At 42.5% G+C, this 12,638-nt stretch overlaps 1 protein-coding gene across 10 annotated transcripts in view; it reads right to left on the reverse strand.

Moving 5' to 3' along the window:
• The window catches only part of Emsy (EMSY transcriptional repressor, BRCA2 interacting), an 86,449-nt gene that overhangs the window by 41,654 nt on the left and 32,157 nt on the right, over nt 1-12,638 (reverse strand). For all 10 annotated transcript variants that reach the window (XM_045145253.1, XM_045145251.1, XM_004656253.2 and 7 more), the window contains 2 exons: nt 7,302-7,580; nt 2,662-2,811 (listed from right to left, as the gene is read on the reverse strand). In XM_045145253.1, coding sequence (XP_045001188.1) covers nt 2,662-2,811; nt 7,302-7,580 — 429 coding nt within the window. The remainder of the gene's footprint in view (nt 1-2,661; nt 2,812-7,301; nt 7,581-12,638) is intronic.

Here is a 12,638-nt window from a genome sequence, read left to right on the forward strand (position 1 = left end):
TACCTCAACACTGCCAGCCCCCCCCCCCCCCCACACACACACACAAAGAAAAAAGATGGTACTTTCTTCAAATGCACTTTTCTTCATGATTACATTCAGAGGCTAATAGCCATTCTCAAAATAACCCCATCTCAAAAAATATTTTTAGCAAGTTGTTCACCTTTTAAAAACAGAACCACTATAACAAAGAAACGTTAGGCAAAATCAATTCAAGTTGATTACAAGCATACACCTGCATCAAAAAAAAAAAAAAAAAAAAAAAAAGCTGGGCATGGTGGTGCACTCCTTTAATCCCAGCACCTGGAGGCAGAGGTAGGAGGATCTCTGTGAGTTCAAGGCCACCCTGAGACTACATAGTGAATTGCAGGTCAGCCTCAGCCAGAGTGAGACCCTACCTCAAAAAAACAAAACAAAACATCAAAAAACTGAGGGCTGGAGAGATGGTTTAGCATCTAAGACCCAGGTTCAATTCCCCAGGACCAGTAACCCAGATGCACAAGGTGGCGCATGCATCTGGAATTTATCTGCAGTGGCTAGAAGACCTGGTACGCCTAGTCTCTCTATACATATCTCTCTATACATATATACATATTCTCTCTATACATATACCTGCCTCTTTCTCTCTCAAATAAATATTTTTAAAAATATATTAAAAAAAATCAAGTTCAAAGTAAATATGCTACAAAGATACAAAGTTTGAACCCTTTGAATTATAACTGAAAAAAAAACTAAGTTCAGCTTTTGTTTAACAAAAGAAAACACTGGGGCTGGAGAGAAGGCTCAGTGGTTAAGTGTGCTTCCCGCACAAGCACGAGAGATTCAAAGAGCGCGAGTCCACCAGAGTTCAGGTCTCCTAATCCCACAGTCCTGTGGGGAGCAGAGAAAGCAATTTCTACAGGGCTTGCTAATTGTCAGCTCAGAAATCAGTAAGAGACTCCACCAAGAAAATACAGAGGGGTAAGTGATGGAAGGGAGACACCAGACATTATCTGTTCTCTGTCTCATGCAGGCAAGCACACATGACACCCCATCATGTGGGTACACACACATACACAGACACCATACACACAACAGCACATATTACACACATGCAAAACACAGTCCTTATTGTAATATTATCACACAACATTATAACCTTTCTTAAACATGAGGTATGATGTATACAGATGTTGTCTTTCAGCCACACAGAGAAAAATCTGCTATGAGTATTTAATGAGAATAACGGTGTTTAAAACAGAGGCAGAAAGGAAAACAGTATTGTCAAGGACAAGGAGAAACGAGGAGTAGTTTAATAGATACGGACTTGTAGCATGGGAGGAAGCAACAGATGGCACTGAAGATTGAATGACAATGTGTGTGTGTGCTTCATACCTATGACATATACATCCTGCTTAGATAGAGAAAAGAAAAAATTTGGGGAGATCAAGTCACCTGCTTACTTGTTCAACAGGCAGAGCTGAATGTTTCTATGGTTGTTTGAATGTAAACGTCTCCTATAGCCTCAGGAATTTTTTTTTTGGGGGGGGGACTTTTCAAGGTAGGGTCTCACTCTAGCTCAGGCTGACCTGGAATTCACTATGTAGTCTCAGGGTGGCCTCGAACTCACGGTGATCCTCCTATCTCTGCCACCCGACTGCTGGGATTAAAGGTGTGCGCCACCACGCCCAGCTTAGCCTCAGGAATTTCTGACCAGCCGCAGGTGGAGGAGTGTTTGGGAGACGGAACCTTCCTGCAGAAGGTGTACTGCTGGGTGCAGACCTCAGGCTGAGAAGTGCAGCCCTGTGGTGTGATCAGAGCCCGCTCACACTTGCTGTTCTCCCTCTGCTGCAGATATATGTATGATGTCGTAAGCTGGTTGCGTTTCCCTGCCCTGATGAAGCTTCCGCTGCAAACTGTGAGCCTGAAATCAACCCCTTCCTCATGTGAGCTGCTTCTGTTCAGGAAATCTGTCCCAGCAATAAGGAGGTAACGGCTGCACTCTCCTATCTGGCACAATCGCATGCTTCTAACCTTAGTCTGAGGAACATTAACTACACTGCAATGTAACATGGACTCAACCTCACTGGAGTCAGATTCTTGTGAGTTGGGAATGTTTTCATTTATTCAACAAATCCTAAGTGAGCACCTGCATGTGGTGGACACACAGATTCAATCTTGGACTCGCATAACGCTTTTGGTCTAATAAGGACAAACAAGTAAATAGTTAAGTAATTAGAAACTATAGTAAGTCCTATAAGGAAAAAGAACAAGGGACTAAGAGAAAGTAACAAAAGGGAGCTAACTCCAGGGGTGAAAGTGAAGATTAGGGGAGTCAAGAAAGACCTTGTTGGCTGGTGTATTCCTAGCATGCCAGAGGCCTGGATTTGATCCCCAGCATCATATAAACCAGCCTGGAATGCCAACACTTGAGAGGTGACAGACAGTATGGGGAGCAGAAGTTCAAGATCACCTTCTTACTACATAGAGAATTCCAGGCAAGGCTGGGGTATATAACCCTGACATTCATTCAATGGATGGATGGATGGATGATGGATGGATGGACAAGCAGGCAGACAAACCACTTTTTATTGTCTACAGAGCCCAAGTGTCAAACATACTGCTAGTATGGGAAATGTACTTGATGAAAAATGAATGAAGGAACTGATGTTTCTGAGAACTTACCAGTAGGAGTAGTTACCAGTTTCGTTGTCATAATTGCACCATTACTGCTAACCACCATAATAGGGGAATTGCTACTGGTGGGTAGAGTTGCAGTCACTGGTTTGGGTAAAATTTTACTTGGTTGAACCTGTTGTGTGATGATTTTAACACCTTTGAAAAAAGAAAGATAAATCTCAGTACAAATTATTTTTTTAAAATGTCCTTTATACCAACCTAAGAGGGCAACAGTCACGCATTTATTATGCCCTACCTAGAGATGCTTTTTTCACATTGATGATACTCTTTTGAACTTTCATTACTCAAATTATCTCCTAAGTTATTCAAATTTAGGAGTATAACTAAAACATTACACATTTCTTAAAAATAAATGTTAGGGCTAGAGAGATGGCTTAGTGGTTAAGGCGCTTGCCTTCAAAGCCTAAGGACTCATGTTTGACTCTCCAGGTCCCACATAAGCCAGATGCACAAGGCTGCACATATGCACAAAATGGAGCATGTGTCTGGAGTTCAATTACAGTGGTTGAAGGCCCTAGGGCACACATTCTCTCTCTCTCTCTCTATTTGCCTCTTTCTCTCTATATATCTCTCCCAAATAAGTACACATTTTTAGACTCAATGAAATTGTTCATCCCCAGAAAAATCTAAGAAAAAGAAGTCACACACCAAGCAAAGTGCCTGGAGAGACGGCTCAGCAGTTAAGGCACTTGCCTGCAAAACATAACCTAGGTTCAATTCCCCAGCACCTACATAAAGCCAGATGCAAAGTGGCACAGGCATCTGGAGTTTGTTTTTGGAGACTAGAGGCCCTGGCATGCCCATTCATATTCTCTCTCTCTCTCTCTCTCGACACCCCCACACACACCTCCGTGCAAATAAATAAGGAAAAAAATAGAAAAGAAATGAAGTCAGGTGTGGTGGTGCATTCCTTTAATTGTAGCACTTGGGAGGCAGAGGTAGGAGGATCACCATGAGTTCTAGGCCACCCTGAGACTACATAGTGAATTCCAGGTTAGCCTGAGCTAGAGTGAGACTTTACCTCAAAAAATAAAATAAAATATAAAAAATGAAATAAACGTTAACATACCTATCGAAGAAAGTAAAATAAGGAATTAAGACTAACAAACACACACTCACAGATTTGAGAACTTGGAAATGGGCAAATTCCTTAAAACCATAAAGTGCCAAAACACAAGAAGAAACAGATAATCCAAATGGTCTTCTAACCATCAACAGATACTGCAAAATTAGAAAACTACAGATCAACATCTCTCATAAATAGAAATAAAAACTGAACCTTCTGAAATATAAAAAAGATAGCCAAGCATGGTGGCAGACACCTTTAATCCCAGCCCTCAGGAGGCAGAGGTAGGAGGATCGCTTTAAGTTCAAGGCCACCCTGAGACTATGGAGTGAGACCCTACCTCAAAAAAACAAAAAACAAAACACAAACAAACAAAAAAAAAAACCCATACACTATGACCAAGTAGGATTTCTTGCAGATATATAAGACTGTCAGCACCATGGGATATTGTTTACAATCATAGAGGTTATCAATAATTTTAAAAAAAGACCTTTATAATAGAAGGAAAAGATAATGACATCAAAATAAAAGAGAGACTAATTGAGAGGGTGAAGTTGCAAAGGAGAAATATGGGGGGGAGGGAATTACCATGGTTTATTGTCTAAAATTATGGAAGTTGTTAATAAAAATTAAATAAATTTAAAAATCAATAAATAAGACTTATCAGCAGACAATCAATCCACAGGAACCAGATAGCAGCAGACTAAGTAAGAAACAGTTTTTGGGCTGGAGAGATGGCTTAGCGGTTAAGGGGCATGCCTGAGAAGCCTAAGGACCCAAGTTCGATTCTCTAGGTCCCAAGGAAGCCAGATGCACATGGTGGTGAGTGTGTCTGGAGTTCATTTTCAGTATCTAGAAGCCCTGGCATGTCCATTCTCCCTCATCTCTCTCTATCGCTAATAAAAATTTATCGTATCAATTGAACAGACAAAATATTTTGACAAAATCTAGTAACTATTCATGACAAAGCCTCAGAAAAGGAACTTCCTCAAGTTCAAGAGCATTTACAAAAGAAGGAAGAAAAACAATAACAATAACAACAAAAGACCTGTATCTTAACACATCTCACTTAATATAGGAAGACTAAATGCTTTCTCCTTGAGATGAGGAACAAAGAAAGGATGTCTGCTCTACCCACACTTAGCCATTTAATAAAGGACCGAACATTACAGCACATAAAGTAAGACATGAAAGGAGGGAAGAATACTGCCGGGTGTGGTGGTGCACGCCTTTAATCCCAGCAGGAAACAGAGGGCCAGGCATGCTGGTGCTCGGCTCACTTTCTCCTTTTCATGCAGTCCGGGACTCCAGCCCATGGGCTGCAGCTTCCCACATTTGGGATGGGTCTTCTCACCTCACTTAACCTAACCTGGAAACACCTTTCTATGGTTTCTATGTTAATTCTGAATCCCATCAAGTTGGTATGATTAACTTTGACAGAAAGGGCTTTTCCCTCCTTCCTTTCTCATCAATATTCTTCCCTCCTTTTTCGGTTTATCGATGTAGGGTCTTGGTCTGGCCCAGGCTGACCTGGAATTCACTACGTAGTCTCAAGGTGGCCTCCTATCTCGGTTCAATTACCCAGGACCCATGTAAGGCAGATGCACAAAGTGACGCATGCGTCTGGAGTTCATCTACGGTGGCTGGAGGCCCTGATGCACCCATTCTCTCTCTCTCTCTCTGCTTCTTTCTCTCTCTTAAATAAATAAAATAATTTTTTGAAAATGGGGGGGGGGACTAAGGGATGGGATATCTTCCAGTGAGCTGTTGGCCAGGGAGATCCATGATGCCCCTTTTAAAACATTATAGGCCACTCTCGAGGCCCTTGGTTTCCCACCAGGAATAGATGATAAGACTCTATTGCTGAAGACTCCATATGCTTGGGCTACAAGGCCACTGAGAAATATTGCTGGATTTGAGCTGATAACCTCCTCCATGTAGACCAGCTGACAGAAAGCTGGAAGAATCCATTCTGCATGCAGTTCAATGGGAGAAAGAGAAATCACCAGTGAAGATACTCATCAATGGACATTGCAAGCCTTATAATCGGCCAGCCAGGCCAAATGAGCCAACAGTTGCAATAGTGGCACATCTGTTATGGGGGAAATCAACTGCCCTCCAATTGGACTGGAGACCCACTCCACGGAAAGGGAATACATCTCTGATACTGAAAATTTAAAACAGGGGTAGTCATGAGCCCTAGGGGTGTAATACAATTGCCATAGGAAAAACACAAATCAAGTGCCTTGGGAAGTCAGGGAGGAAAGATTCATTCCCTAAAACGAGAATGGGGAAAGTTCCATAATGGACCTGCCACTAGGACTGGGGATGTAGCTATTGGTAGAGTGCTTGCCTATCATACATGAAGCCCTGAGTTTGATTCCCAGCACTGCATAAATCAATAAGCATGGTGGTATACACCTGTAATCCCAGAAGTTCAAGGTCATACTCAGTTACCTAGTGAGTTAGAAGCCAGCCTGAGCTACATGAGAATCTGCCTCAAAAAAAAGCAGATGGGGCTGTTGTCTGGCCAAATGTGTGTACTATGCTTATCAAACTGCCCAGTAAGCACTTCTGGTAATGTTCACACCCTTATATTAATGCTACTCTCACTTTTGGTGGAGAATCTTCTCTTTTCAGATGGCAGTGACCTTGGGATGACTCAGAAGGTATCATAGTGCTGGAAAGAAATGACCGCAGTGCTCAGTACTGCAGTATCTCTATCACACCTTCCAGGGCTCAGGGTCTAATGTGGAAGAGGTGGCGGAAAGAATTTCAGAGCCAAAGGAAGGGCAGGACTCCATACATGCTCCCCCCAGACGCAAAATGGCCTGGATATCCATGACCTCACAGTGCCTGACACTACCTAGACCATCATAAGAGGAGGAAAAGATCAAGACATCAAAACAAAAGAGAGACTGATTGAGATGGGGAGGGGTTATGATGGAGAGTGGAGTTTCAAAGGGGTAAGTGGGGGGAGGGAGGGTAATGCCATGGGGTTGTTATTAAGATTGAAGTTGTTAATAAAAAATGTTTTTTAAAAAGGGTGGGGCTAGAGGGATGGCTTAGCAGTTAAGGCATTTGCCTGCAAAACCAAAGGACCAAGGTCCAATTCCCCAGGATCCATGTAAGCCAGATGCAGAAGGGGGCGCAAGCATCTGGAGTTTGTTTGTAGTGGCTAGAGGCCCCAAAGCACCCATTCTCTCAATCTCTCTCCCTGACAAATAAATAAAAAATAAAAAATGTTTTAAAGAAATTTTAAAAAGGGGAGGGGAGGGAAATACCATGGTCTATAAGTATAGAAGTTATCAAACAAAAAATATATGTGTATTAAAAAAAAGAATGTGGCACAAGCATCTGGTGTTTGCTTGCAGCAAGAAAAGGCGCTGGCAAAGCCCCCTACATCCCAACATGTGCAAATACATAAGAATGTAAAACCATCTCTTTGCTGAAAACTGTAAAACACTGAAGAAGCTAAAACAGACCTAAGTAAATGGAGAGACATACTACATTCATGGGCTGGAAGCAGCAGCGCTTCCTGGGAACATTTTCCAATTACCTGACTCCTGTTTGATCTGGATGGTAGGTTTGATACCAGGAGGCAAAGGCGGCTGCTGGGGCTGCGGCGGCTGGGGCTGCGGCGGCGGCTGTTGCTGCGCCACTGCGGGAGGCTGGGCTCCCGGCTGCGGCGTCTGCTGTTGCACTTGCTGTACCTGCTGCTTAGGAGACTGCTGGTGCTGCTTAGGAAACTGTGCAAGAATCTGGGTTGGGGCACTCACTAAGCTTTTGGGGGAGGGAAGCCTTGTTGATGCCATCTTGATTGCTGATGTAGATACACCTAGAGGAAAATAAAAAGAAGTGATGAGATATAACTAAAATGACTTTTAGTTATTATAGGTAGGTAACTGCTGAAAGTGCTAGCAGTCAATAGAAAGTATGGTTTACTGAGTACTTTGTAAGTCTCAGACACAATGTGTTGTGCCTTACGTATTTGTTATGCAGCTTTCAAACTGTGAGAGGCACCATTACCCTGTGACTCCAAACAATGAACTGATCTTCCATCAGTGAAGAATTACGAGGAAAGCATTTTAATAATACTAGTTTTCAGGTTATACTCGCATTGAACATGGTAGAAGACAATAATTCACTGAAACATTCATCTTTTGAGCTGTTCTGCATAACAAGTACCTTTCCTATACCTCATTTCTAACAATCTACAACTAATTCCTTATACTTTTTGAGATGGCATCTCACGTAACCCAGACTAGCCTTAAACTCCTGATTCTCCTCCCAAAGTGATGGGATTGCAGAAGTGTGCAACCACCCTGGGCTCTTCCATACATCTCACGTAAAAGCATGTAGGGCTCTAGATTCAGAAAACTGTATGTAAATAGCACATGTAACTGTGTGACCTGATTGAAGTATTTAGTCTTTGGATACTTCTTGTCAATAAATACTTAACTGGGCTGGAGAGATGGCTTAGTGGCTAAGGTGCTTGCCTGCAAAGCCAAAGGATCCCAGTTCAATTCTCCAAGACCCACGTAAGCCAGATGCAGAAGGGGACGCATGCCTCTGGAGTTCGTTTGCAGTGACTGGAGGCCCTGGTGTGCCCATTATCCCTCTCACTCTGTACCTCTTTCTCTCTCAAATAAAATATATTTAAAAATAAATACATACTTACTGAGCATATACTTTATGATAGAGGAATTTCTTTTTTCTGCCTTCTTGTTTTGTTTTTACTATGAAGCCCTGGTCTAGAACTTGCTAAGACCAGGCTAGCCTTGAACTTGCAGTGATCCTCCTGCTTCTGCCGCCCACATGTTGGGAGTAGAGGCATATGCTACCACATGTAGCTGTAGATGGTCAGGACACCACTCTGCATTCTTGAAAGCATCCCAAGTTGCTCATAAGTCCTCATGGCTAAGCCTAATTGTTTTCTCAGTTATAACTCAGAAAGTGTAATGTTTTCTTAGTCTTCTTTCTAGCTCACTTTGGTTGGGATACTGGCTAAAGTCCTAAACCTACTATCTGGATCCCAGGCATTCTGTGTCTCCCCCCTGCCACACACACACACACACACACACCAGGATCTGCTGAGACTACTTGCTTTCTTGATCTCTAACTCAAAAAGCATGACTTTTTCTTTTCCTCTAATCCATCTCTCTCCTCCGAGCAGATGCTGAGATGTCCAGCTTTCCTACCTGCCATTAAATTCGAATAAAATTGCCCTCAAATGTAGAAGAAAGGGCAGAGGAAGGAAAATGAAAGGTCAATTGTTCCTAAAAACCATTGATTAAATCCTCTAATGGGGCATACACTCTTAGTTGTCATCTAACAAAACCTGGTTTTCTCCCCATAGAAACCCAAATCCCTGGGCACTGGCATGTATTTCTGCAGAGGCTGTCCCACAAGGAGCCCTAGAAGGCAATTATTTTGTTGTGTGTGTATATGGATGTATTGGGGGGTGACTTGGGGCATGACTTGGGAGGCCACATGGTCAGGCACTGCTTACTTGCTTAGAGACAGGGTCTCTTACTGGTCTGGAACTTGCCAAGGCTCGACTGGTTGCAAATCCCCAGGATCCACCTGTCTGCTTCCCCATACTGGGATAACAAACTCTACCACACCTGGCTTAAAAAAAACAAAAAACAAAAACAGGGTGGGAGAGATGGCTCAGCAGTTAAAGCATGTGCCTGCAAAGGCAAAGGATCCCGGTTTGATTCTCTAGGGCCCACGTAAGCCAAATGCACAAGGGGGCGCATACATCTGGAGTTCGTTTGCAGTGGCTGGAGGCCCTGGCATGCCCATTCATTCTTTCCCTCTCTTTCTCTCTCTCTTTCTCTCTTTGCCTCTTTCTCCCTCTCAAATAAGTAAATAAATAAATAAAATATTTTTAAAAAAACATGGGTTTTGCAGATTGAACTCAGGTCCTCATGCTTGCAAAGCAAGCATTTTACCAAATGAACTGTCCCCCAATGCCCCTAGAGGGTAATTTCTAATTGAATTAGGCCAGTCATGGAAAACTCCCAACCTCTACCCATTATTTATCCCAGGAACATATTTAAACTAGTTGGAGCTAACAGGATATAAGGGAAATATTCTCCTGGGAGACATCTGGGAAAGCTTTCCTTATTGCTAACAACTATACAGAAGAGAAGCGTGTCTTCTTCCTTCCCCTGTGTATTTTTATACCTTGATGGGACACCTAGAATGTACTCATCTTGCCCATGACGGCAGAAAATAGCTCATACACTAGGTAGGCTGAAAAGTTAAGAAACAAACCAAAAAGCTCCTTGTTGATCCAGTGGACTGCTGCCTCAATTAACTGAAGCCTTCCTCCTGGACTTCTGCTGTTGTGAGATAATAAACTTTCTAATTGCTAAAAACCAGTCAATACAGATTTTTAAGTCATTCAACCATTTATCACATTTTGCAAGTAAATTTAGATATTAATCCAGATAGAAATTCTGGATCAATTTATTAGGCATTTGAGTGACCAAAAGAATATAAGGAGACCAGCTGACAGAAAGCTGGAAGAAGCTATTCTGCATGCAGTTCAATGGGAGAGAGAGAAATCACCAGTGCAAAACTCAACAGTGGACACTTAGATCTGGCCAGCCAGGCCAAATGAGCCAACCAGTGCAATAGTGGCACATCTGTCATGGTGGAAACCAACTGCCCTCTAGTTGGACTGGATGCCCGCTCCATGGGAGGGAATACATCCCTGATACTGAAAACTTAAAACAGGGGTAGTCCTGAGCCCTAGGGCTGTAACGTCTGCTGCTGTCTGGCTAAATGTATATACTGTGTTCATCAAACTGCCCAGTAAGAACTTATTACATAAGCATGTCGACTTGAATTCAGATACTCAGAATGCATGTAAAGCCAGATGTGAGAGCATATATGTAATCCAGCACAGCCAAGGAAAGAGAGTTGGAGGGGTGATGGAGACAGGATAATATACAGAACTGCTTGCCAGTAGAAAACACAGAGACCTTGCCTCAAACAAGGTGGGGGGGGGGCCAATTTCTGAGGTTACTCTCTGACTTCCCTCCATATATACACACTGTTAACATGCAGGCCTGTACTCATACACAAGAGTTTTTAAAGAAAATATTAAGGACTTAATAATGGCCAGATTATTAGTGAACTAATCCAAAATGTTATGGTTCAAGAATACAAAGGATAGTACATAGGAAACTCCAAAATACTTCACCCTTTCAATCTTACTCTTGAGTGCTGATTCTAATAAAATCCACAAAGATATTCACTATGGCTTAATCTAGACTAAAACCTGAAAAAAGGGCTGAGGAGACAGCTTAGTCAGTTAAGTAAGTACTTACCTCATAAGCATGAGGACCTGAGTTCAATGTCCAGAACCCATATTAAAATACCAGGTATGGCCAGGTGTGGTGGCACACACCTTTAATCCCAGCACTTGGGAGGCAGAGGAAGGAGGATTGCCATGAGTTCGAGGCCACCCTGAGACTCCATAGTAAATTCCAGGTCAGCCTGGGCTACAGTGAGACCCTACCTCGAAAAACCAAAAAAAAAGTAAAGGGCTGGAGAGATGGCTTAGCGGTTAAGCGCCTGCCTGTGAAGCCTAAGGACCCCGGTTCGAGGCTCGGTTCCCCAGGTCCCACGTTAGCCAGATGCACAAGGGGGCGCACGCATCTGGAGTTCGTTTGCAGAGGCTGGAAGCCCTGGCGCGCCCATTCTCTCTCTCTCTCCCTCTATCTGTCTTTCTCTCTGTGTCTGTCACTCTCAAATAAATAAATAAATTAATTAATTAAAAAAAAAGTAAAAGAGAGACTGATTGAGATGGAGAGGGGTATGATGGAGAATGGAGTTTCAAAAGGGAAAGTGGGGGGAGGGAGAGTATTACCATGGGGTACTTTTTTATAATCATGGAAGTTGTTAATAAAAAAAAAATATATATATATATATTAAAAATAAGAAAATTAGGGCTGGAGAGATGGCTTAGCGGTTAAGCGCTCACCTATGAAGCCTATGGACCCCGGTTCGAGGCTCGGTTCCCCAGGACCCACGTTAGCCAGATGCACAAGGGGGCGCATGCGTCTGGAGTTCGTTTGCAGTGGCTGGAAGCCCTGGCGCGCCCATTCTCTCTCTCTCCCTCTATCTGTCTTTCTCTCTGTGTCTGTTGCTCTCAAATAAATAAATTTAAAAAAAAATAAGAAAATTATAGCAAAGTAGATACATGTTAATGAGACATGCCATCAAAATAAATGTGAACTTTTATTCCAGAAATATAATCAATTATTACTGACATGAGTAAAAAAGCAGTCACATGGAAAGTGCTGCTGCATGGGAGAGCTATGGAAGTACTGGTGGACTTTTATTTTTCTATTATTCTCTTGCTCCACTAATTTCAGGTGTTTTTTTAAAAAATTTTTTGTTTATTTTTATTTATTTATCTGAGAGCGACAAAGATACAGACAGAGAATGGGCGTGCCAGAGCCTCCAGCCACTGCAAACAACTCCAGATGCATGCGCCACCTTGAGCATCTGGCTTAGATGGGTCCTGGGGAATAGAGCCTTGAACCGGGGTCTTCGGGCTTCACAGGCAAGCACTTAACTGCTAAGCCATCTCTCCAGCCCTGATTTTAGGTTTTAAAAGTGTTTTAAAAAACTTTTAGATGCTAAATAAGAAGCATACTCAAAACTGATAGGACTGAAGAATTTCAGAGGAATATGATTTCATAAGACAGGAACAGAAAACAGAAATTACTTCACAGCAGCTTAAGTAAAATGACAGGAGCAGCATTAGTGGATGAAATGTCACTGGAAGTAACACACTACATAAGCTAAAGTAGGCTCAGAGAAGAAGAACAAAGACCAGCAGAGTATTGTCGCACTACTGGAAAAAGAATTCATG

This window comes from Jaculus jaculus, chromosome 3 (genome assembly GCF_020740685.1).
Source record: "Jaculus jaculus isolate mJacJac1 chromosome 3, mJacJac1.mat.Y.cur, whole genome shotgun sequence".
In the NCBI taxonomy this organism is placed as follows: domain Eukaryota; kingdom Metazoa; phylum Chordata; class Mammalia; order Rodentia; family Dipodidae; genus Jaculus; species Jaculus jaculus.